Below are 26,127 nucleotides of genomic sequence, written 5' to 3' on the forward strand. Positions count from 1 at the left end.
TTCAGAAATGGGAACGCAACTGGTGAAGATTTCTGTGGTCCTTGGGGCTGGTGGTGACATCAAAGCTTTCCTATTTTCAGGTAAACACTAAACAGTTGCATGTTGGAACCATCAAAGTGTGACATGTTGGGTTTTGGATAGACCAGATGTAGCTAAGAGGGGAAATACGAGGCAAAGATTTCAAGTTTTGACTAATGACTTTCTGATGAGTAACTGTCCTGTGGGGGAACAAGAAGAAATAGCAGCCCAATTCAAATCCTGCCCCCAACTTCCTGCCCCTGAAACATAATAGGCATTCCTAGCCTTCTGAATAATGGAAGACATAGAGAAAGAATGAGATGGTCAAAAATATATCTTCCTAAATTTGGGGCACAACTGCACTAATCAGGGATGATTTGAACTGGAGGTAGGGGGATCTGTGAAAGATGAGAGAAGGCCTGGAGTTTTAGGGTGGGCCATGTGGAGGCTCTTTCAAGGGAGAGCTCAGGGGCGTTCCTGAAAAGGAAGAGAACCTCATCCCACCCAGATATCTTGCTTGATGAGTACCCAGATTTACTGGAGTTGAGAGACAGAATAGTTTTTCCTCTCTGCACTGGGATATAGTGGAAAGGTGTTCCTTACCAACCAGAAGTAGAAAGCATGGTGGGCGGCTATGGCTTCATCTGTGATATTGAATATCAGGGGACAAAGTGAAAATATCTAGTCAGTCATCAGGTTTTCAGATGTTAGGGTTTTTAGTCTTTGTGGATCCAACTTCTTTCCTTGAATAATGTAAAGAGATGTTTGAATTCTGCCCATTAATTCAGTAAATGAGAGTCATGATTACCTTATCTAATAACAAGAGTGAGGACTCAACAGTAGCAAACCAATGATAGTGCAAGGACTCGCAGGCCATGGATCCTTCTTTGGTGGATAGTAGAAGCATCCCTGACAGCCTCAGCATATGGAGAACTTGGTCAGTTGTATAGGAGCTTTGGACAAGCAACTTCATGTCTAACATCACTTTCATACACCCTGCATGAGGTTTTTTGATATTGGTTCTTAGTGTCTGGACTAGTTTTACCCATTCTAGGTCAGAGTTTAAGCTAGGCAAAGGACCCCAGTCTAGCTTCTCAGAGGTTATTTCCAGAAAGCCTCCTCCCTCCAGGGACTTCTGACATGAGAAAACTGGAGAAGGTGCAGAGCTGGAATGGATTACCCAAGTGGCTTAACCAAGATAAAGGAAGAATGCACCCTCGACTGGGGACTCAAATGGACTGATTTGAGTTGTTGACTATTGATTGGCTTTGGTCTCTTTTGTGGTGGTTGAGATTATAGTATCTCTGCAATCTGATTACTGTATGAATTTCTGCATTCTACCAAATGTAGCATATATGTGTGGTTGGCTTCAATAAATCTTTCATTTACAAATGAAAACAAACAAAAGCAAGAGTTTGTAATGTAATGCCAAATTCAGTGAAGGTCCTTGATAACCTTGGTTGAGAACCATGATTTCCATCCATTTTAATTTAAGGTCCTTGGTAATTTGTGGAGTTGTTACTTCATTGAATCAAAAACAGGATTTCTTGAATTTTCTGAGCTTTTGTTCCCCTATTATGATGTAATTACACAATATCTTACACTGACATATACAGTTGTCACAATTGTCCCCATAAAGCATTAGAAAGATATTCTCTTTATGTTCAATGCAAATCTTAGATACACATGTCCTGAGTCATGAAATTCAGGGGAGTAAAAAGTATTCCAGTTCTAGGAAGCAACTGTTTTACAAATGCAAAACAATTGGGATAGATAAAATATTTGAAAACAATTAAAACCAAATCAACCTGTACTTTATCTGTGTGCTGAGATTTTAGGTCCAGTGGATCAGAATACAGGGAAAAAACTAATGAGAATCCCTCAATGGATCCTTCACCCACCAAACAAGATTTCTTCAGAAACCGACTTGCTCTTGCAAATGACCTTGACCAAGGAACAGCTGTGTAAAACATACTTAAAGTTGTATTGTCAAGTGGTAAGATGAGGATAAAAAGCTTGTATATATCTGTGTAGGAATATATATATATATATATATCGATGTATAAATCCCTGAGGAAAACTAATATAAATACTTACATATGAAACTAAATCAACATACAAGACATTGAAGAGATGAAGATTAGTTTCTGGTTAAGATCTGGCTTTTTGAACCTCAACACTGGGGAAAAGGGAAAAGAAGACTTTTCACATCATTACAGAAAAACACAATAAATTTGGAGGAAAATAAACGTTTGTAAGAATGAAAACTTCCACCTTGAAGTCATTCCCCGAGTATAATATTGAGCATGTTCATATTTAACATGGATGTGAATTTTATGCTTCCTAGGCATTTAACTTAACTCATCCAGTGTTCTTAGACTAATTACACTGTTAGGGGCCAGTTCTGTCTTGCTTCGTGTCTTCCAAAAACCCCAAGGCAATATCTAACATCCCTTAAGTCAAAGGATTAATTAACAGAACTGTATTTTATATGTTGCAAATCTGAGTTATGGAGAATTTGTGCTTAAACCATGATTCAGAAGGTTCAAAGCTTAAAAACACATTGATCTCCAAACTTGTTCTGTGGTTATGGAAATCAGTAAAGGGAACAAGGATTTCTGTAGAAACTGGGGAGAGAGGAAGGCAAAGAAACATTTTCCCTTGTGTGGGTTGAGCTGAGGATGGAAACAGTCCAGTCTGTGTTTATTGAGTACTCGGTATTCAACATCTGCTAGTGATCTTAAGTGTCACACACACTCATGACCAGATGGACTAGGAAAAAAGCAGTGATTTAGCTACATCCTCTTAAAAAGACTTTCTGCAGCCTGAAAAGAAGGTGGCAACAGCACCAAACTTCAATGGCTCACACACAGCAGTTGCTACAAACAGCAGGTCAAAGTGAAAATTCAGGATTGCATTACTTGACTGTTTTCCTATTTGGTAAAGAAACCAAGCTCTTAACGGCTCAGATAGAGGAATCAAATTGCAACGAGGCCTGCCTGGCTATGGGGTGATCAAATGTGCTGTGTTTCCACATGGATATGTCTAAGATGGTCAGCATCCTTGATATGCCCCAAACATCAGATTTATAATAGAAAAAAAATTGGGTTTAAACAATTTGTCTTTATTCTCAGGCAGTTCCCTATAGTAAATTAGGGGTATTTGGTTTCTGTTCATTCACAGTCTTGGTACTCAAACTGGTGTCTTCAGAAGCTGTTCCTCTATTGAAGCGTTTGTTGATAAAATAGGCAAAGGTTCACTTCTAAGTGTTAACAAGTTTTCTTCTTGTCTGATGACAAATTAGGAACTCACCTACTGCATTTTGAACAGTAGTTGTCTGGAACACATAAAGGATCACTGCCAAGTTTTTTGAGTTGCCAGTATTTAAGTTTAAGCTAAGATTTTCATTTCCCTGAAGTTAATGAATACATTTGAAATTAGATTTTTCTCTTATTACCAGAATGGCAGTGCTTGAAAGCACAATGCCAAATCGACTGGACATGGAAAGTGAAATACTACAGAAGTCACAACCTATTAAATAAAACGTCAACACAATAAAATTCCTTTCATCTTCAGTTTATCACTAAAATTGATCAGTTACTAGACAGGTTTAAAAACTATCACACACCTCACCAATTTTATTTTGGTAGCATCCTCTGAAAAATCTTGATGCTACATCTGTAGCATAACTCCAAAATAATTGAGTTATATTTTATGAAACTAGCTTATGAAACTAGTAATAATTGATGCTGCTACTTACTCTCCAGGTGAGTCCCCATCACTTGATACCTGGAGTTTTCCGGTAGCTTTCTAACTGCCTCCAAGTACTCTTTGCTCCCATCTATCCTGCATGTCTCTAACACAGTATTCCCAAATATTGCTTTATGTGAAACTCTTCTGTTTTAACTTGTCTACAGTGAAATTCCAAACTTCTTGATTTGACATCCAAGGCTTGCTCTCTTCAGTAGGCTCTTTCTTTCTGGCTACCATCTCATATTTTTCAGAGTCCTAGGTGAACTGACTTACCTCAAGTAAACTGGGTTTTTACCGTTTCCCAGTCAGCCATGCACCTTGCCCAGCCTCACTCTTGCTTCTTGCCCTTTCTATAGTTCCTTTGTCTCTGCCAATCTTAAGACCCAGTTTAAGTCTCTTCATCTTTTTGTGACTTCTTGTGGTGTAACTTGTTTATTATCTTTTTATGTGTTTGTCATATATTCCCAGTAAGAATGCGAGTCCCCTCAAGGGCAGGAACTATGCCATATATTTTTAAATTCCTTTCCACCTCTAGAAGACTACATAGTAGGTGCTCAATAAGTAGCCGATGCCAACATTAATGGTGGTGCTTTAATAAGTAGCTACAGAAAATAATTTTTACTCTTAATTTGACAGAGAATTCAGTTAACACTCTACCTCCCTGCCTTTTTTTTTTTTTAAGAAAAAATATCAGTCACGAAGGAAATATAGTTGCCTTCAGAAGCAGTTAAAGGCACCACTGCCACTTTCACAGCATCTAGCATTAGAAAACATCTCTCCAATTAAAAAAAGAAAGGTCATAGCTCACTGCAGCCTCAAACTCCTCAAGCAATCCTCCTGCCTCAGCCTCCTGAGTAGCTAGGACTATGGGTGTGCACCACCACACCTGGCTGATTTAAAAATTTTGTAGAGACAAGGTCTCACTATGTTGCCCAGGCTGGTCTCAAACTCCTGGGCTCCAGCCATCCTCCCTCTTCAGCCTCCCAAAGGGCTGGGATTACAGGTGTGGGCCACCAGGCCTGTAATGCTATGTTGCATTACATTAAATAATGCATGGACGGAGCAGTGTGGAAAAGAACTTGACAATGACTACATCTGTGGCCTCCAGCCCTCTGGAGAAGTGCACTTCACATAGGACCACAGATGTCTTTGAGAAGTATTTGGATTGATAATCAGAAAGAAGCACTCTACCAAAAGATGAAGTAGGTGTTTCGTACAGGCTAGGAGCTGCAACAGGCCTTTTCTGCAGCCTTGCGAGGTCAGTATATATAGGCCCAAGCAAGGACTGTCCTTCTCTGACTACAGAATTGGAGCCTTTGAGAACCAAGGATTTGTGGACCAATACTCTAGGGTTCTCCCCAGTGGGCTGTTTCATCCCATAAGAAATAGTTTATCTGGGACCTGAAACTAGAACATCAGGGAAACTCTTTGAGCAGTGTTTTCTATAGCACCTCATGTCTCATTTCCTCACTGCCTTTAAGTCTTAACTAATACATCACCTCCATGAGGGCACTTGCAGAAAATGCAGATTCCTGGGCACCACCGCAGTCCCACTGTGTTAGAATATCTGGAGGTGGGGTCCCGGAATCTGCATTTTTAAACTTTTAGGTTCGGGGTACATGTGCAGGGTTGTTATATGGTAAATTGTATGTCATGGGGGTTTGGTTTACAGATTATTTTTGTCACCTAGGTAATAAGCATAGGACCTGATAGGTAGTTTCCCAGAGGAATCTGCATTTTAATGCAGTCCTGCGAGTCATTTTCCCACTGAAATTTTAGAGATACCACCTATTAGACCAATAAATAGTACGATCTAGTATGTAAGTTTCAGCACTCAGATTCTATTCATAGATTGGATTTTAAAACAGAATAAAGAACTCATTGAGATACAGAAAACAAATTGTTGAAGCCCAGTGAGTATTTTTGTAGTTGTAATTATCTGTGACCTTTACTATCACACACAGTAAGATTCTGATTTAAGAATATACATATGCACATCATTACTCTATAAATTGGTAAAATTGACTGTATATTCCAGATAACCAATTGCATGCACTTAGAAAAATGACAGATTTTTCTGCATCAAGTTGTATCATAAAATTAGGTCTAGTTTTCAGATTAAACTTTTTCTTGAAACATCACCATTGATAACTTTCTGCCTGAGCCTAGAAAAATAATGCTTTTGGTAAGGCTGGGATTCTCTTATCCTGAAGGTTCATTTGGAGGTAGGAGGGCAGCATTATCAGCATCTGAGCAGCCTGGTATTTATAGTCTGTGGGCCAGTGAGTCTCAGCTGGTGGGGATGGGTTGGGAGGAAAGGAAGGGAGAGGTACAGTTTTTCAAATAGGGATATGGGTTAAAAGAAGGTTGAGAAAACTGATGGAGACCTATATATTTTAAGGGCATAAAATAGAAATTGATGTGTAACACTACAGCTGAGTTTTAAATATAGAACATAAAGGGATGAATTTAGGCAATGCTAAAAGTATCTTCGTGGGAGACTGTCAGATGTTCAAAATAATCACAACTTTTATTCCCAAACCAAGTAACTTTAAAATCTGTTGTTTTCCAAGAGCTTAGTATATACATAATCTTTAATGTCATCTAAACTTGTTCCTTATCTACAAAACAGAGATTTTTATTCCTTCTTGCCTCATTCCCTGAATTAGTAGCAGTAAATGCTCTTCTTACCAAGAAAACTGAATGTGTTGGATTTCGTCTCATGTATGTAAGCCTATCTATCTGAAGATATTAATAGGATCTACTGTAAAGGACTGTTGGTAGATACCATCTGTGCTTCTTTCTCTTCTCCTCATTATCACATTTTTCTTTTCAACTGGGACAAACCCTTCAGCATACAAACATGTTCTTATTTCTCCCATCTTTAAAGCAAAAGAAATCCTCTCTTGACGGTTCTAGCTATGCCCCAGTTTTCTGCTTCCCTTTCATAAAACTTCAAAGAGGAAACTTCTCCAGTTCCTCTCTTGCCACTCTTGATCAAACTAGGGCCCAGGCTTTTGCCCACACCACTGAACTGCTTGTGTCAAGATCACCAGTGACTTCCACATTGTCAAACAAAAGGTCCCTTCTCAGTCATCTTACTCTATCAAGTAGCATTTGACAGGCTGATCACGTCCTCCCATCTTAACTAGGCCTCAAAGACACAACATACTCCTGGTTTTTGTTTTTCTTCGCTGGGAGTTTCTTCTTGGTCTCCTTGCTGATTCCCCATCTCCACTCCCCACCTTTTTTTCTTCTTTTTTCTTTTTTTAATTTGTTTGTTTTAGAGATAGGATCTCTGTGTGGCCCAGGCTGGAGTGCAGTGGCTACTCACAGGCACGATCATAGCTCACTGTAACCTCGAACTCCTGGGCTCAAGTGATCCTTTCGCCTCAGCCTCCAGAGTAGCTGGTGCTACCAGGCCTGGCTTGTCCCCCTTCTTTTAACATTAGAATCCCCCAGGGCTCTCCTTTGCTTAGAGCTCTTCTTTTTCTAGTCTATACGCAGTTCCTGTGTGATTTTATCCAGTCTGCTAGCTTTAATATCTTTATGAAAGTGACTCCCAATTTACTATCTTTAGCCTATTCTCCCAAACTCCAGACTAACATCTTCAACTGCCTCCTTGACATCTCTTAAGATGTCTAATATATTTATTGAACTTAGTGTGTCCAAGCCTGCTTCAGTCGTATGTTCCCCACCTCAGTTAATGGTAAATTTATCCTTCCAGTTGCTCTGGCAAAAACGTTGAAGTCATCTTTAACAATTCTGTTTTTCTTACACCTCACAGTCTATCAGCATATTGGCTGTCTTTCAAACATACCTAGGCCCTGACCTCTTCTTAGCACCTTCACTGCTATCACCCTGGTCCAAGCCATTTTCTATTGGGTAAGCCTCCCTGTTCCCACTATTTTATTCTCAACAGGGCAGCCAGAGTGCTCCTGTTAAAATGTAAATCCGATCTTGTCACTGGTTACTCTGCCACTAAGAAGTCAAAGTCATTACAAGGGCTTTTAAAGCCTTAAGTGAGCTCTGTCAAACCTCTGATGGCATCTCCTTCTATTCTGCCCACATTTATTCTTCTCCAGATACAAGCAGCGTCACTCTTCCTCACATACCAAGTACGCTCCTCCTGCCTCTGGGCTTTTCACTGGCTGTTCCCTGTGACTTGACATAGTCTTCTCCCAGATTTATGCATGTCTTGTTCCCCCACCTCTTCCAAGTCTATTAATGTCATCTCTATGAGGCAGGCTTCTGACCATCCCATTTAAATTTCACCTCCCCTGGACTCCACATTCCCAGTCACCATATCCTTTTTTGTTCATAAGTGAAAACATTCGAATGTATAATATACTTATTTTATTATGCTTACTACTTTTTATTGTCTGAATCTCACTAGATTATAAACCCCATGATGACATATACTTTTGCCTGTTTTGTTTATTGCCATATTCTTAGTATCAGAATTGTACTTGGAAGAATAAATATTTGTTGAATGCTGAATAGTCAGATGGGCCCTTATCAAATGCCCTTATCAAATGCTTATAACCTAAGGTCACTCAGAACTAATTTAAGTGATGATAAACAGCAAAGGAAGTCATATAGTAAAGAGTCAAATTATGAGGGCTTCAGGATAAGCAACCAACCTCTTAAAAGATACCTAAAAGCCAGTAAGCTTTGACAGTGCATCCCTCGTAACTTTAGTTAGCATTTACTAAGCACCTACTCTGTGAAAGACATGTGCTTTACACATATTACCTTTAAACCTCATAATAGACTCAAACAATAGATCTGTTAACCTCCTTGTATTGATGAGAAACAGATTAAATAACTTCTGCAAAGTCACTCATGTAATAAGTGTGGAACCAGAAGGTGAACACAGACATAATTCCAAAGCACCTGCTTGTTTCTATCACATTGATTCTTCCTTTTCTTGATGAGTTACTGAGGTAGAGAAATTAGCTTTTACATGGGCTATAGTTTTTCTTGCCTCCAGTAAGAATCAAGAGTCCCAAAATGTTAGAATGGCCATAAACTACTTTTTTGGAATTGTACTCTATATTGAAGCCGTCCATCCCTCTGGACACCATGTGCACCTATCAGCAAGAAGGCAGGCTTAACTATGGACTGTACCAAACAGACTGATCTGCGATGACCTAAGAGGATTAAAATAAGTGAAAAAGCACATCACCAGGTTATAGCTCAAAAGAAGTGACATTTCAAGAGAAAATTCAGAATCAAGTTTAATAAAAACATTATTTTCCTATAGCTATTAAATTGATTACCTAGAATATACTGGATAATTCATGCTTGGACTGCCACATGGCTAAGTCATCTCACTTCTCCAGGCCTCATCTACCTTAATTTTTACATCATGGGATTGGCCCTCTAAGGATTCATCAATTTTTACATCCTGTAGTTCACATTGAATGACAGTACATTTGCATCATTCTTTTTTTGTTTGTTTGTTTTTTGTTTTTTTTTTTTGAGACGGAGTCTCGCTCTGCCGCCCAGGCTGGAGTGCAGTGGCCGGATCTCAGCTCACTGCAAGCTCCGCCTCCCGGGTTCACGCCATTCTCCTGCCTCAGCCTCCCGAGTAGTTGGGACTACAGGCGCCCGCCACCGCGCCCGGCTAGTTTTTTTGTATTTTTTTAGTAGAGACGGGGTTTCACCGTGTTAGCCAGGATGGTCTCGATCTCCTGACCTCGTGATCCGCCCATCTCGGCCTCCCAAAGTGCTGGGATTACAGGCTTGAGCCACCGCGCCCGGCCTGCATCATTCTTTAGTTACAACCTTAAACTCATATTTTCACGCCAAGCCTAGAAAGAATTGCTAAAGGTCAGGCTACCTCATTCCAGCAGATCTCAGCAAAAGCTGCCTGTCAGGGAACGTGATATCTCAAAATTTCTTTTATGGAATACAAATGCCTTAGCACTCTGAAACTTCATCCAGGTGACACCCAAGGTCATTTTAAATTACTAATTTTCATCCCAAAGGCCTCCTACTCACTACAATCAGCAGATTTGACACAGAGGCAAATATGGAACTTCTTTTATCCTTTTATAACTAGATACAGGAAAAAGTGCCTCCAAAGAAAGACCACAATAAAATGCAAAATATTTCTATATGGCATATATGAGCTAAATGAGAATCACTAATGATTTCAAAAATACTGCCCTCTAAAATAAATACATGCAAAAATAATACACTTGTGGGCTATGTAAGGCATTTTTCTTTATTATTTTTCAGTTTATCTTAGTAATGCCAGAAAAATAACAGCCGTTATTTTCACTTTAAATGCAAACCAAATACTGCTGCACACAGAGTACAAAGATTACCTATGAACATGGTTAGGTACAAAGGCCATATTAGATGTATAGACCACACTTTGTTCTTACATCAAAGTAAGACCGACAGAGCAATTTTTTTGACAATTATTTTAGCAAATAACCGTGCTACTAAACAAAGGCAAATACACATATATACACAAACACGTCTCAACTAAAATTATACATGTCACTTTGACAACCAAATTCTCTGGTGGTTTCACCAGATATTTGCACCCCAAAGTTCCCTGCCCAAATCCCGCCCCCAAATGCTGACTTGATCTGAAGAAAAAAATTAGAGATGTTCTTAATTAAAGGCACATTTGGCAGCTACTGAAAGTGGCATGCATCTGGCACAGGTGCGCTCTCCCTAAGCCACACCACATGTACCTTCCATCTGTTATGTATCTTGTTTCTTTGAGTGGTAGTCCAATGTGACCCACCGTTAGCTAACTTGCTTTATAATTCTGCAGCAATTGGCTACTTAATGCACTATTTTCATTAAAGGCAAAAGGGAAATTTGCTCACAGTCGACAGAAAATGCACTTTACGGTGTCAAAAATGGAAAATAAGGCATGGAATTTACTAAACAAGTTACAAGTGCTTTTGTTGTTTAGATTTATAATATAGACTTCATGCTTAAGTAGAGCTCAAAATATTTCATTGGCTCATGTATAAGGGATTATGAAATAATTTTAACAGTAATGAGATGTTTCAAAGAAGAAAAGTATTGAATAAAGTCATCATGTTCCCTTATAAATAACTTTACTGCATAATTCTTTCAGCCAAACCAATATTAACCTTGTGATGTTTATTTACTGGTAAAGATTAATGTGCAATACAACAGGACCTATATTTGTGTAGTCACACAATATATGTTAAAAGAATAAGTAAACCTGTTCACAGCAGCAGAATACCAAGAAATAAATGGTTAAACTGTTTCTTTCTAAATCTGAAGGAACAAAAAGGTTTTCCTCAATATGTACAACATAATAAATTGGGACACTCCTCCTATTTTGCTGAGCCACTTAAAAATCTGAATCTAAGCTGTCATTAGAAGACAAACAATGAAATACAAGATTAAGCTAAACTTGAGAATTAAGATCATGACCATAAATACCAACTAATTTTTGGTTTACATAAGGTAATTTTTGATTTATGGAGGGAAAAAAACCTTTAAGAATTTAGAATCAGTATAGCCTCCAGCTGACATAGTAATTGTTCTCTGGGCTGTTGTTGACTGTAGTATTAGTGTGGCATGCTCTTTGTCAAATTCAGATCCATTAAAGCATCCTTGAGTTGTTAAGAGAATAGTAACCTACTAAACATAATTTGATGCCCAACAACCTTTAATTAAGCAAACTCTCAATGTATGCTTCCTGATAATGTGTAGTCTTAAAATACATCAGCCTTGAAATATTTTCATTTCTAAGAGAAATGTTCCACATTTTGGAATGTGGTTAACAAAAAGTCATGCTGCATTTACCCCCTTTGTAATGTCCAGGATTCAAAAGCAGAATTTTGTAATGATGCATTTATCTCCTCTGCCATTTCTGGTCCCTGATTAAATATATTTTCATTACTACAAGGATAAATTTGTCAGCTAGTTAATGTTTCATATTGAGAGGAAGGCAAGGATACCGTTTTCTCACCTCCACCTAAGGGCATTCAATTGGAATTTTTCTAATCAGTTACCACTGCAGAAAATATTTTTACCCAAATGTCACAGTTCAGAATAAAATATCCTCCATCCACAATACATATAAAACTGTTGCACAGTGAAGTGGTCTCCTAGAACCATGGGGTAGAAGAATAGTTCCCTTTGGGAGAAATAAGATTAGAACTTCAAATTTGAGTTTTTCCTCTTTATAGACTAGATAGGTTGAAAAGGGGTTATCACCTTATTGAAGGCTAACACATTAGCCGAAGACATACTGAATGGGATCCAATGTGACTTTTACCAGGTTCTCATTTGGAATGGGCCTGGGGCAATTAAAAAGAGAAGTAATCCATGAGACATAAAAAGAGAAATCCTAGGGACAATGAGGCTGGCCCAGTAAAAAGTCCTGGGAGATTCTGGACTATGTATCATGATTAGTTGTAGTGGCACTAGTAAGTTGGCTTACATAAATACTGTTGAGTGGATGGTCTTAGGGACAGTTTGCATCCAAGAGGAGATTTGAAATTAAATTTTTAGGACACTTTCCAAAGAAGAAATATTTTATAAAGAGAAAAATGGCTACCATCATAGGAATGGTACAGATATTGAACAAAAAGGATTCAACTCTAACAAATAAATAAGAAAATAGGATAGACTGCTTAATGACGGTGCAGTTAACATACCTTCTGGTCTTAAAGGACTACATACTGTACTATCGTGATGTACATTTTGCGCTCTAATAAATATCATAGGAAATTATTAAAGTACTAGGTTCCCACCATGTTGCAGCACTTCTACAAATGTCTCTTAATAGCGTGGTTAACAGAATTGCTGAAATGTTGCTTCATTATTCAGAGGATACATGCAGATGCTGATGAACCAGATAACTCTCTAAGGATGGAATACTGCACATTTCACAGACATTATAGTGGAGATTAATAAAATGTTTTCTCTTCAACAAGGTGCATGCATTTCAGTCACAGTATTTGTTAGACTCAGAAGAACAGTACATACGCTTTATGAATAATCCATATTATGATAGTAATGATGCAGGTAGATGTTCTGTCATGAATAGTTTTGATAAAGCAGAAAACCTCAAGCAAGGTAGAATGTTCAATAGAAACCTTAACACACTGTACACATGTTGCTTAGGAACTTAAAACTTACAAAGTTCTGCTTAAAAGATACCCATCCTATTCTAACCAAGTATCTTCCTATATGCCAAGCTGTGACTTTAGATCATTCTTTAAGATTAATACATATATCCAGAACTAGAAACCAAGGCGTACCACAAAACGTGCTTTTATGTTTAGTGTTTTTGTGTGTTTTTCAACTAAAAGAAATAAGAATCAACCATTTTCTTCATATAATAATTTAATATATGCCAGCCAAACAAAGTATTTGTATCTTTATTCAATTAAATTAAAACAGACCTGCCAGGTATATTATATAACATTCACTATATACATATGATTTAGGCAATGCAAGATAATTCTAGATATGCTGATTACTCAACTATGAGTAAAACATGAGCGGTGTCAGTGATGCCCAGCAAGTGCTCCTTTTCACATTGGGTGTCTGCATTTCCATGGTATGGTTAGAGGGATAGCTATGAGCCATGACATGGACTACCAGTAAACTTTTGTGGGAGAAGGAGGGAAAATGACAATCTAGCATAGATTAACAGTCTCCTAAATGCAAATAGAATACTTGACAGTTATGTTTTTTTAAAAAGTTCTTCTGTCATGTTAATGACACAAAACTTCTTTTTTGAAGGCAACACCACCACATTTTGTTTGGGTGTGTGGGGACAGGTGGGGAATGCTCTTAAAATTGGTATAATTATTCCTAAAACAACAACAACAACAAAAAAGTACCTCTTTGGTGAAGCCTCGGTACCCATTCAGTTCACCGTAATAATCTGTAAACAGGACTGTAGTACAGTGCCGGGCCTTGATTTCAACAAGGTCAGGTACCACAGCCTTTCCTCACAGTCCTTTGAGTGATTTTTAAGAAAATATTCTGAAGTAGAAGAGTAAAGCAAAGGAAAACAAAGGAAGATATTAAGATCCCTGTTTACATTTTTTTTTAAAAGTGCATAATTTGAATTACAAAAACTGTCATCATGTGGGCCTGCTGGACACTAGACTGTGTTTTCCATCCCTTTAATGATCACTTCACAAAAGATCACTTCACAAACACTTCCCAAAAAGAGGACTCCTGCCTATTGGCCAGAAAAACTCCCTTTATGATTTTCAGGTGCAATCAGTTGTCCAATTCCTCTAGGTCAGTCTTTCCATATTCTAAACTGGAATACCATTTCCATGTTATAATTACATCTAGGTTAAAATTCATTGTCTTATACTGCATCTTGAAGAAGAGTCGTTAGTGTTTGGAGTTCTCATTTTAACTCCTCAGTGCTGGCACGTTCAGTGCATCCATTGCCAGCAATGGATTTGGGGCCAGGAAAATATACATCCCAGTACAGAGGAACTCAAGAAGAATGGGCATTCTCCAACAGTGGTGGTCCATCTCTGTGCATGGATGGGTGTGTGTGCTCCCTTTTGTAAGTTTTTGGAGGGAGTTTAGGGATATGTTGAGAAGTGCTTTGTCGTGGAGGAACAGGCGGCCCAGCAATGGAATGAAGGTCCACTTCTTGTGTCAATGGTGGTGATGGCAGATGCCTTCTTGTGCCGTGAGGAGAAGGTGTTTGAGGAGGAGGTGGTGTAAAGGGGGATGGGCTGTTTGGGAAGAAGGCATTGCCATGGTCACTTTTTTTGCCCAAAGGGGGAGGTTGGAGATGTAGTGGTGAGCTTGAGAAAACATCAGGTGTCCTCACAGGTTCTCGTGGTGGTAATAAGGGAGGGCTTTCAGGAGGGTCTGAGATAGAGGTCCGGTCTGATATTGAATATCGTGGTGAATAGGCTTTTGATGTGGGTTGCCTAGGAGGAATGGCTGGGGGGCTGTCCAAATGCTTAGACATAATCTAACAAATGAAAAGAAGAATAAAATACACATTTATTAATAAATTTATGAAGTATCATGACTATAAGAATTAAGTTGGGGTTTTCAAACATGCTATTGGCAGGATGCTAAGTGTGGAACAGGGAGTTTTGCCGTATGTTTCCTTTGTAATTAAAAAAAATTTTTTTGAGACAAGGCCTTGCTCTATTGCCCAGACTGGAGTACAGTGGTGCAATCATGGCTCACTGTAGCCTCAACTTCCTGGGCTCAAGTGATCCCCCGACCTCAGCATCCCAAGCAGCAAGGACCACCATGGCTGGCTAATTTTTTCATTTTTTGTAGTCAAGGTCTTGCTCTGTTGCCAAGGCTGGCATGTGTTTTAAATGGGAGGTTCTGCCAATTCATAGAAAAAAAAAGTTTGCCAAAGTTTTTACTTAAATTTTTTTCCTCAAAATTTTGTTGTTTGCTACTGCTTACTGACTTAGCTTATCAATCAAAGATCATTTCTAATTTAGCATAAATTGCCTATTTTATAATTTTAAATTAACTATATTAACATTCATGAAGTTCTACAAAGAGTGTCTTGACTTACCCTGGTGCTCTGCACTCTGGACAGCTTAAGAACTAATGCGTTAAGTTAACAGCTGGCCCCCCCGCCAAAAAAAGTAGGTAGAAATAGCTATTTTGAGCCTTTAGGGTCTCTTCCAAACCCAGAATTTTCATGAAAACTCCATTTAAAAGTATGTCAGATTTACTATTAAGGGCTCAGATAAGTAAATTTTAGCATATGTCAAGATACAGTTTGACTTATAATGTGTCTTCATACAAAGCTTCAGGACTATGTTTTTAAAGAACTGCTTGAAACCAAATTTCTCTTACTTTATAGATTAAAACTTATTTTTTTTTTTTCCTGAAAATAACCATAGCCTTAGGTTTACAAGGGTCTTGAATGCATACCAAAAAACTACCTTCAGAAGAAAAGAAACATTACTGCATGCTAAATCTATATGTAATCCTTATTTAAACTATTAAGCCTATATACTCTGAAATGTTAACTTATTCCAGTGAGAACTAAACTAGACATAAGCAGTTTATTATAATGTAACTGTAATGATTCCAATTTCTACATAACAAGATTTCTTACTTTACCTTAGATGGTGAAGATTCTGCTGGGGCAGATTCTGGTCGTCTTCGTGGAGGAACAGGAGGAGGGACAGGCACTTCATCAGTGCCTTTGGTTAAACTTATAGATGATACAGAAGCAGATCCTGTAGGATGTTAAATTTTTAAGAAAAAATTCACAGGAATTTTATTTCATTTATTTATCTTGAAAAGTCTTAGCTGGAAATTGCTTATGATTAAAAGTAATGTGTAGAAATACCAAAAGCAGTTCAGTAAACCAATACCCAATAGTATTTCATTAAAGCAAACTGCCATAAAAGCATGCAGACATTTTTTAGCAGAATATTTAGAAAAAAGCTGCCTAAGGTATTCTGTTATTTTGCCTGAACAAAATAACATTCCTGTGGTTACTCTATTATTGAAATTTTTAATTGGGTCTGATTCTTAGATGTCTGGGAGACAATGAGCTACTGAAAATCTTTGGAATGGTAATTTTTAGACTCTATACTGGGTTCATTTTTTTCTTTGATTTTATTAGAATTTATAGAACTTCCCCACCTTACTGGATAGTCCCTGGGAATAGAGTTTGTGCTCTTAACCACTCTCTCCAATGTCTCTCCCTAGCATTTCTCTCAAAGGATGCAAGGGAAAGAATTATAGTGTCTAGGTGAGGGGCCTCTCCTTATTTTGTTTAGTTATAGGCTCTCCTTTGCCTGTAAGCAAAAAGAGGCTCATTATACTCTAAATCCAAATACTTTTAACGGTGATGGCACTATTCAAGACAATGGAGGCAGCCCTGACAATGAAAGCAGAAATTACACCAAAATCTAGTGAATCTGATTTAAGAATAAGTTGGTGAAATGGCACAAAAAGGTAAGTAAAGCTACTAATTGGAACCTCTCTTACAGACATTTATGGTTAACAAGAACATAAGGTAGGCATATAAATTTACACTTCGGAAAACAACACTTAGGTTAGTTGTTAGTTGATACCCACTATAAAAAAAGATGTGAAAAAAATAAACCATCATTCAAAATTATACTTGGCAGTTTTTTTCCCTTTAAGCATTAAGCTTTTTATTTTGTCATATGTTGTAACAATATAGAACTTAAAAAGAGTACTTTGTGTACTGATATTATTCAAATGATCAACATTTTGATCACCTACCTTTTTTCTTAAGAATATACAGTTAATTCAGCTTGTAACTAGTATTTTCCATTGTATACATTTTGAAATTACTTGTATGAAAGGATAGCAAAAAAAAAAAAAATTAATTAGCTTAAAATAATTAAAATAGTGGAATTTAGTGAATTTAGTTGGAATTTAGTTTACCTTAAAATTAAAATGGAACTTTATTTTATCAGTATTTAGGCTATACTTTGAATAATTACAATTATAAGAAAGTTCTTCTAAAGTCAAAAACAGTTGTTTATAATCTGTCTGGCCATCAGGCTAAGTATATTTTGTGATTTAGAAACTGCATAGCTGCCAGCATTCCCATACGCGCATGCATGCTCTTGCTTTTTTTTTTTTTCAGAGTTGAGCATTAAAATATATTTAGAACTCTATAGTTGGAAAAAAGAAATGGTTAAATGTGGAAGCCACTTATTTAATATGTTCTTTTAAGAGAGAAACAAGGTTTTATAAAAAGCATGAAAAATATATAAATTTAAGCAAATCACTTATGATCAAAAGATAGCACAAGTGAAGGCCTCACTTCTAGGACGTTGCAAGCAAGGTACCAATGCTGCCAGGCCCAAGAAGAGTTTAGCAGGAAAGGGTACACTCGGTTTGATTTTTAAAGCCAAAGCAAGAATTATGAGTCTTAAACCAAATATACTAACTTGGGCCATGGGGCAGTGTAACTTGGATAAAGACGGTATCATTGCCTGTGAAAGGAAACAAGAAAAAGTAGATTTTTTTTCTTTCATTGATATGTTCAACTCATCTGCAAAAATTTGTATTATGATGAAAATGTTGTCATTCTAGTTTGAAAGAATGCTGTAACAGTTTATAGTAAAACCTCATTACTACTTTTGAGAAGAAAAAACTGCTATCATATTGGGAATTTAAAAGATTCCTTTTAGCTTTACTTGATTTCATAATTATTAAATGAAAAACATTCATGAAAAAAAAATCCTATATTACTGAAAGACTTTTTCAAATGTAGAAACCCAATTCAAGCAAAAAGTTCAGCTGGATGTATATAAATATGCCATTTACTAAAGCTTATTTTGAAAAGTCAAACTTGTGAAACAAGTAATAAATTTATTTTATATAAGTTGAAAAATAAAGTTACTAATTATATGTCTTTCAAAAATGTTCTTGGGGTGTACAACAGTCTCATCACAAAATAACTAGCACTTTGGATATAAAACAAGCTTGAAAGTGATATAGGGTTTTTCCTTCTATAGCCATAAACATTTTTTTTTAAGTCATTAAACATTTGGTGCCTAGACTCATTTTACATAGGAAATTCTGATAAATTTAAATTTAGAAAGTCAAATTTCAACAATATTAATTATTTTAAGAAAAAAATCGAAAATCAAAAGCGAAAGCCCAAGAGCATCGAAGTAGGAAAATTGAGACAAAAGGCTAAATGATTTATAGTGATTCTAAATCAATATAAGTGTTTCTGTTACACTGTCTCATATTAACAACATATGGAACAGATAACGTTATAACATCCAAGAGACTAAAATAATACTAGACTGTGCTGATTTTTTTAAAACTTCAGATTTCTTTTTTCTTTTTTTGCACAATAGGCAATCCCTCACATAATTTGGAACATTAAGTTTATTCAAGCATATTTGGTCAGAAGGAGGATAATCTCACATTCCACATTTAGCTGGCATGACTTCTGTTAACTTGTTTATATAGATACGGTAGTCTGATTTTCTAGGCAGCCCTAATTTCAAATAATCTATTCCATTATTTAATTTCCATATATACTGATATTTATTTGGAACCTGTGATTCCTAAGTGTAGCAATCCAGCTAATTCTAATACTACCTTTCAGAAGATTAAAATTAATTTTTATACTCTGAAATTACATGAAGCTGTTGCTCTGCCAATGATTTTCTTCCCTGTTAGCCACCTATAATTGAAGACTGCCTGGTTGTAAAAGGGAGCCAGAGATCTGATGTAATAGAGATTAAAGGAGTATCTAGCGCTAGCGTTTACCCACTTATGTATGTCCCACTTTTCTTGGAAAAGAAAATCTCCTGGAGATATGCCTCAAGAACATGATAGTACACTTAATACAATACAGGAATAAGAGTAAAATCAAAACACAAAGCTCATGATTGTTAAAACTGTAGTCTTTCTGAAAAAATAATTATACATATGCATGCACACTTGTGTACACAGATGTAAACTTGGCTTTGAGTATATATATATAGCACAGGCTTAGACTCATGCATTTGGTAAATTTAGGGCACTAGTTGTTTGGTCTTATTGCCTGGAAAATACTATAAAAATTCTTTTAGAATTTTACATGCTCTAATCAAGAAATATATGCTAGAAATTCTTGTCAGATACTGAGCAAATTTACTGATAATGCCTTAGGAGTGAAATCTAATTAATTTAAAAAAAACTATTAATTTATTAAGCATCATCCCAGATGACAAATGGTCCTCAATCTTAGCTGTACGTTAGAATCCTATGGGAAGTTTTTAAAAAATACTGATACCAAGTACCAATGCCAGTCTAGTGTAGGCTGGGCCTACATTTTTTTTTTTTTTTTTTTTTGAGACAGAGTCTCGCTCTGTCGCCCAGGCTGGAATACAGTGGCCGGATCTCAGCTCACTGCAAGCTCTGCCTCCTGGGTTTACGCCATTCTCCTGTCTCAGCCTCCCGAGTAGCTGGGACTACAGGCGCCCGCCATCACGCCCGGCTAGTTTTTTGTATTTTTTAGTAGAGATAGGGTTTCACCGTGTTAGCCAGGATGGTCTTGATCTTCTGACCTCATGATCCGCCCGTCTCGGCCTCCCAAAGTGCTGGGATTACAGGCTTGAGCCACCGCGCCCGACCCATATTTTTTTTAAGCTCCTCAACAGATTATATTATACAGTCAGGGTTGAAACCACTCTTAAAGATACTCCCCAGTTTATAAAGGAGTCATTCTTGATAGAAACAAGCATTTTCCTATAGGAAAAAAAAAAAAGGTATAATAGATAACTTCTTAAACTCACAAAAGCCTGGTAAATGCAAATATATTTGGGATTAGAAACTTATCACCTTACACCAATCTTCCAGGAGGAAAAGCCTTGTGTATCAGCTTGACATACTTGTTAATACATTCTTTTTGTTGTTAAAGAGTCCCCTAAGGGGTAGAGATAGAGAAGTCAGACTTCTGACTCCCTTTTATGACCAGGCAATCTTCAAACAGGAAGGTAACAAGAGCATTTCATCATTTTCTCCTCTCTATTACAGCCTCAGAAACAAGTAGTGAGCCAGTGGTCTTTTCTCTTTTCCCAGCAACTGTCATCATTACCTCAAAGGTGGACCTGGCCAGGGCAAGGTGTGGAATAGGGCTTTGAATGTATATGTGGTAGCACTAAGTATGTGGCCACTTCTCTGCCGTGTCTTTACCACAACGCTTTCCATGACCACTCTTGCCCATTCTGAGGTCATCTTTCTATAAGCCTCTCCAGTATTTATGTCTTCATCACATTTTTAGCATTTAACTGTGAATCTCTTTGTACTATGATTATTTTTAATCTCTCAGTAAGACTGCAAGCTTTCCCATGAAGACGTGTAAGTGTTTAGCAAGGAGTAAGATATGCAGCAGATACTGGCTGAAAGAATAATTATAGGTTTAAAAGTAGATTATTTTGGGAAAAAACCATAAGAGTAAAAAAAGAATAGTATTATAACTGATAAAACAAAATTCTAGTCAAACTTTGCCGTTTGAATAACTTAAACAATGGAACTTTGTACTGCTTTGTATTGAGTAGAATATGTTGGGATGACATATGACTGCAGTCAAGGCAGTTCTTTTCTGCCAGGCCCTGAGGGAAACAAGGAAGTAGGTATTCACTCTGGTGGCAAACCAGTGGGTAGCAAGTTGGAGGCTCTGGGTGGTCCTCTGGTACTGGCAGATCTATTAGGCCAAAGTGAAGACAAAAGCATGTGGAGGAGACCTTTAATACACCAAGGCAGCTGACAGGTTTTAAGTAAGGGATGAGCAGAACACATGGGTGACTTTATATTATGCTGGTTATTTGATTTCAAAATCAGTTATTTTCAGTTTTTAACCAAAAACAAAGGGAGTAGTAATAGGGTTTTTCTTTATCATAAACAGAGAGAAATTGAGAAAACCCTCAAGTCTCAGATTACAAAGCCTAACTCCTGAAACAATGTTTTCTCCAGCTGTCAAGCTGTTAAAATTAATACTGTTAACTTAATACTATTATAACCATAACAAAGCAGGATCCAGAGCACTGCATTCTAGAATGATTTCTTCTTCGCTGTTTAGCTAGTCATTTAACGATTCAGCACTAGTAGAGAATTTAATATGCTCATCTGTTTTTCCACCACTTTCATTTTTAGCTACTTAAACAAAGAGAAGTAGAATTTGCAATTGATGGCTTTTATGTGGCTTCAATAATTCACTTATTTGAGAATCCTTAATGATGTAGACCTATAGCTGTCTGCTCTAGGGGAAAAATCCTGCAGTTAAATGGGTCAGAATAAATAATGATTTTAAGTCAGATATACTGAAAAGGTGCTGGTTTCATTTCATTACTTAATTTAGGGGGTTGGCAAGTTGGGGAGAATAAATGGGAATCTTTTTTTACTTGGTGTCTATTTGAACTTATCAAATATATCTGACAGCTTACTATGTGTGTCACATGACTCCATGGCAGGGCACAGTGGCTCGTCTATAATCCCAGCACTTTGGAAGGTTAAGGCAGGAGGTTTGTTTGAGGCCAGAAGTTTGAGATCAGCTTTGGCAACACAGCGAGACCCTATCTCTACCAAAAATTTTATAAAATTAAAAAAAAAAATGACTCCATGACTTTCAGTCACCAAATAATGCCAAGTCATAGTATTCTCAAGACAAATCCACTTTATTTATTTTGAGACAGGGTCTCATTCTGTTGCCCAGGCTGGAGTGCAGTGGCATGATCACAGCTCACTGCAGCCTCAAACTCTTGGGCTCAAGTGATCCTCCCACTTCAGCCTCCCAAGTAGCTGGGACTACAGGTGTATGCCACCACTCGCAGCTAATTTTTTTATTTTTTAGGAGAGATGGGGTCTCGCTGTGTTGCCCAGGCTGATCTCAAAGTCCTGGCCTCAAGTGATTTTCCCACCTTGGCCTTCCAAAGTGTTGAGATTACAGGTGTGAGCCACCATGCCCAGCCCAAATATACTTTAGATGGCCCAAAGACAACAAAGACTACTGGGTAACTACAAATGTATGTATACTACAGGAATAAACAAATAGGATTCTGGACCACATTTCGAAATAATATACTACCAAAGAATTATTTTAAGTATATTTTTAGTTACATTTCTTCCAACTGAGAGAATCTTAAAAATCAAATTTGACCCCCAGAAGGCACAGAAAAATTATTTTATCTTAAATCAGAAAGCTAATTAGCAGAGTGGGATGACAAACCAGAAATTCTAACTTTGAGGTTAGTGCTTCTCCACCTCCTCCCCCATAATAATGTCATGCTGCCTCTAGTATTAGATTCTAGTATGTCAAATATTAGGGGGAACTTGATTAGCACATTGAGCTGAGACAGCCAACGGCAAGAGCATGTGGAAATGGTCATGGTGATCTAGATTGAAAAGGTAGCCTTTCAAAAGATGACCTGTATAGTCTGGCAACCACTAGCCACATGTGATTACTGAGCATCTGATTGTGGCTTGTCTGAACTGAGATGTGCTGTAAGTGTAAAATGCACACTGGATTTTAAAGATTTGGAACAAAAAAAGGGAATGTAAAATATCTCAATCATAAATTTTTATATTGATTTCATGTTGACATGACAATATTTCTGATATGCTGGGTTAAATAAAATGTATTAAAGTCATTTTTGCTTTTTCTAATGTGGCTACTAGACATCTGAAGTTATACATGTGGCTCACATATTTCTACAGAATAGTGCTGGTTTAGAAATAAGAGGTGGATAAGCAGTAGTGTGCAGTCTGTGAGATTTGTTTTGCTGCACTGAAAAGCATAGACAGTGTATTAGCAACCAATATATACCATTAGGGGACCACTGGGTAGACAAAAAGGGCTTAAATCTGATACATTACAAAATTAAAAGCTACTAAAGAATTTGGTGGGGAGTAGATGGTGTACCCTGGCTAGTATTCAAATACATGTTAAGTATCCTTTATCTGAAATGCTTGGGACCAAAAGTGTTTTGGATTTCAGAATATTACATCATACTTACTGGTTTAGCATGCCTAATCGAAAAATCTGAAATCTTCTAATGAGCATTTCCTTTCAGCGTCATGTTGACACTCAAAAAGTTTTGGGTTTTAGAACATTTTGGATTTTGGATTAGGGACATTCGGCCTGTATAATAATTTTGGAGCCAGGCAGCATTTGAAACATGGGACTAAAATTACTTGCAGATTTTAAGAGTGATCTTAGTTTCCTCTGGATAAGAGGAATGCATTTGCAAAGCTCAAATGAAATTTAAGCTGCCAATTTTACCACTAGGCCTTTCATTAAAGTATAATAAATTTAAAGAGGGCTGTTCCAGCAGATTTTTAAGAAATTTCAAGTTGGTGGAGCTTAGAATTTGTCTTATATTTTTATAATGTTATCTTTTGAAAAGGCATTTGACTCATCTACAAGTTCACACATACACAAAAATAACAAATTCTTTTTTACCTCTAGCATGTATAATACTAACAAATACCTTAATGCACTTAGAATTTTTGCACCTACTTGAGTGAAAAGGGCTCGAATGATCGGAATCAAATACACTGCAAACATCTGTGGTACTGGAAGCACCAGAAGCAGGCGGAGGTGTTAACGGTGTTCTTGGAGAATTTGGTGCAGATGCTGTACTTTCTGTTTCACTTTCAGGGATCCTACTATAACTAATTTTCCTTGGCTCCTGCTGCAGAGGTGTGGGATGCCTCATGGTACCTGGTCTTGGGTTTGATGGACGAACACCAGGAGATTTTAGGGGATAGCTATATTTTTTTGGCTGTAGACATATCAAAAGAAACACAATACTTTAAATACTGTAGTAGCAAGGAAGGTTTTTCTATATGTGCCTGGTAAAATTCAGCTAATATATAGGAAAATCATAATTCACTAATAAGGACATAATTATTCAAATAAAAGTAGAAAATTTAAAGCGTTAACATTCTATTTTGCTAAAGCCCTGGGTATCTAAATTGTTAAAGAATGCATTTCTTTAAATAACTAAGTTTTAGTCCTATAAATACTAGAGTATTTGTTATTTTAATATATTTGGGTGGAAGTTTTTCTAAAATGTGTATTTCCCTGGTTTTTAAAACAGACTATTTTGAGCAAATTTAACTTTGCTGAAAAGCCAGGATTATCACTGTGTATTACAATACCTTCCTATTCTGTAATACAGTGATGCCATCAGGACCATTTGAGATACTTACAAATGCATTAAATTGCCCAATTTTCATTTGTGTATATGTATGTATGTTCTATTGCATTTTCCTTGCAATAAAACTCATTTCTCAGTGCTGTATCAGAGTGCTTCGTTGGAGCAGATTATATACCTATTTCTCATTTTCTATTTTTAATCCAGCTTATTAAAAACTGAACAAGGGCTTGAGAAATGTTGCTGTCAGGCAATTGCATACACTTTAATTAAAAGACATTATGTGATTTATCTTGGTCACTTAGAAGCCATCTATGTTTAATTCAGGATTCTTGACTTTTTTTTTTTTTTTTTTTGAGACGAGTCTTGCTCTGTCTCCCAGGCTGGAGCTGGACAGCCGTGGCACGATCTTGGCTCACTGCAACCTCTGCCTCCCGGGTTCAAGTGATTCTTCTGCCTCAGCCTCCCAAGTGGCTGGGACTGTAGGCACTCGCCACCATGCTCGGCTAAGTTTTGTACTTCATTAGAGACAGGGTTTTCACCATGTTGGCCAGGTTGGTCTCAAACTCCTGACCTCAGGTGATCCACCCACCTCGGCTTCCCAAAGTGTTGGGATTACAGGCACGAGCCACCGCACCTGGCAGACTTTTGACTTTTTTATGAACAAGAGAGTACACAGTCAAATCAGTGAGTTTGTGATTCTGTACATAAATTTGGCTGGGCATTGACAAATAATGAAAAACAATGGAAACTTTATTTTCCCAAGAAAGTATTGTTAGCAAAACTTGGTATTTTATGGCTAATGATTCATGGTTGAAAGTTGTAATAAGTCATTACTTTTAAAATGTCATAAGTAGATATATTTGTTATAAGTGAATTCATATAAATTCATTAAATTTCCTGTCTTTAAAATCTTAAATAACATTTTTTGGGGTAAAAAAATTAAAAACTTATATAATATTTGCTCAATTTCATCATCTTTAATATCAGGATTTACTCAAATTAATATTAACATTCATTTATTTAGAAACAAGTGGGATGCTCCTGGACATAATTATTAAGTACTTTTTCATTACTTTTAACTATCACATGTATACTTCATCCCTGAATACCTTTATGGAAAACTAATCTATATAACACATACGGTAGTAATGATATCACCAGATGTAGATGACAACTGAAAAAAGTATTTAACTGTAAAATAAATATGAATATACAAATGCTTACAAATCTTGGGAGAGGCTTAGGGTTTCGTGGTTCTATTTCTAGGGATTTGTTGAAAAGATAATCTGTAAATTCTTTTTCCATGCTGTTTCCCATCGGATTCAAGTTTTCAAAGAATCTCTAAAATAAATGCAAAGAAAAAAATATTAATATTAAAAATTATAAATTCAGTTTGAAATTCATGGAAAGTTAAGAAAACATTTAATACAAGTAAATTTGAATTATTTCTTTTAAGGTTTAGTTTACTTTTTCTCCCCTATAAAATAAACCTGCCTTTTATTAGGTAGTTTATAAACTTAATCAGAAGTACGAATCTTTAAATAATTCAACTTACTTTGATATCTGATTCTACTCGTAAACAGTAAGGCTGATTTTGGTACTGCTGGATCTCTCCTGTTATTTCTGCTACTTTCCTCCTTTTGCTAAAGTTTATAAGCTCTTTTCCATGTCTTTTTAGGACCTCAGGGTTGCCTTCTTCTGTTTTCAAGATATTAGTGAGATAAATTCC

At 36.9% G+C, this 26,127-nt stretch overlaps 2 protein-coding genes across 18 annotated transcripts in view; one reads left to right on the forward strand and one right to left on the reverse strand.

Moving 5' to 3' along the window:
- The window catches only part of LOC105464882 (Rho guanine nucleotide exchange factor 33), a 278,945-nt gene that overhangs the window by 83,715 nt on the left and 169,103 nt on the right, over window positions 1-26,127 (forward strand). For 2 of the 16 annotated variants that reach the window (XM_071076561.1, XM_071076571.1), the window contains one exon: window positions 6-1,044. The exons of 5 other annotated variants lie outside the window; for them this stretch is intronic. In XM_071076561.1, the coding sequence (XP_070932662.1) occupies window positions 6-57 (52 nt within the window). In that variant the 3' untranslated portion in view covers window positions 58-1,044. Of the gene's footprint in view, window positions 1-5; window positions 1,045-1,129 lie in introns of those variants that run through there. 9 more of the 16 variants (XM_071076558.1, XM_071076569.1, XM_071076562.1 and 6 more) reach the window with 8 other exon arrangements.
- The window catches only part of LOC105465416 (SOS Ras/Rac guanine nucleotide exchange factor 1), a 155,695-nt gene continuing 130,712 nt past the window's right edge, over window positions 1,145-26,127 (reverse strand). Inside the window, exons 18-23 of one of the 2 annotated variants that reach the window (XM_071076553.1) lie at window positions 25,954-26,126; window positions 25,623-25,739; window positions 23,756-24,020; window positions 17,685-17,729; window positions 15,868-15,986; window positions 1,145-14,740 (exon numbers count right to left, since the gene is read on the reverse strand). In XM_071076553.1, coding sequence (XP_070932654.1) covers window positions 14,249-14,740; window positions 15,868-15,986; window positions 17,685-17,729; window positions 23,756-24,020; window positions 25,623-25,739; window positions 25,954-26,126 — 1,211 coding nt within the window. In that variant the 3' untranslated portion in view covers window positions 1,145-14,248. The remainder of the gene's footprint in view (window positions 14,741-15,867; window positions 15,987-17,684; window positions 17,730-23,755; window positions 24,021-25,622; window positions 25,740-25,953; window position 26,127) is intronic. The other variant, XM_071076554.1, reaches the window with a different exon arrangement.

Source organism: Macaca nemestrina, chromosome 13 (genome assembly GCF_043159975.1).
Source record: "Macaca nemestrina isolate mMacNem1 chromosome 13, mMacNem.hap1, whole genome shotgun sequence".
NCBI lineage: Eukaryota > Metazoa > Chordata > Mammalia > Primates > Cercopithecidae > Macaca > Macaca nemestrina.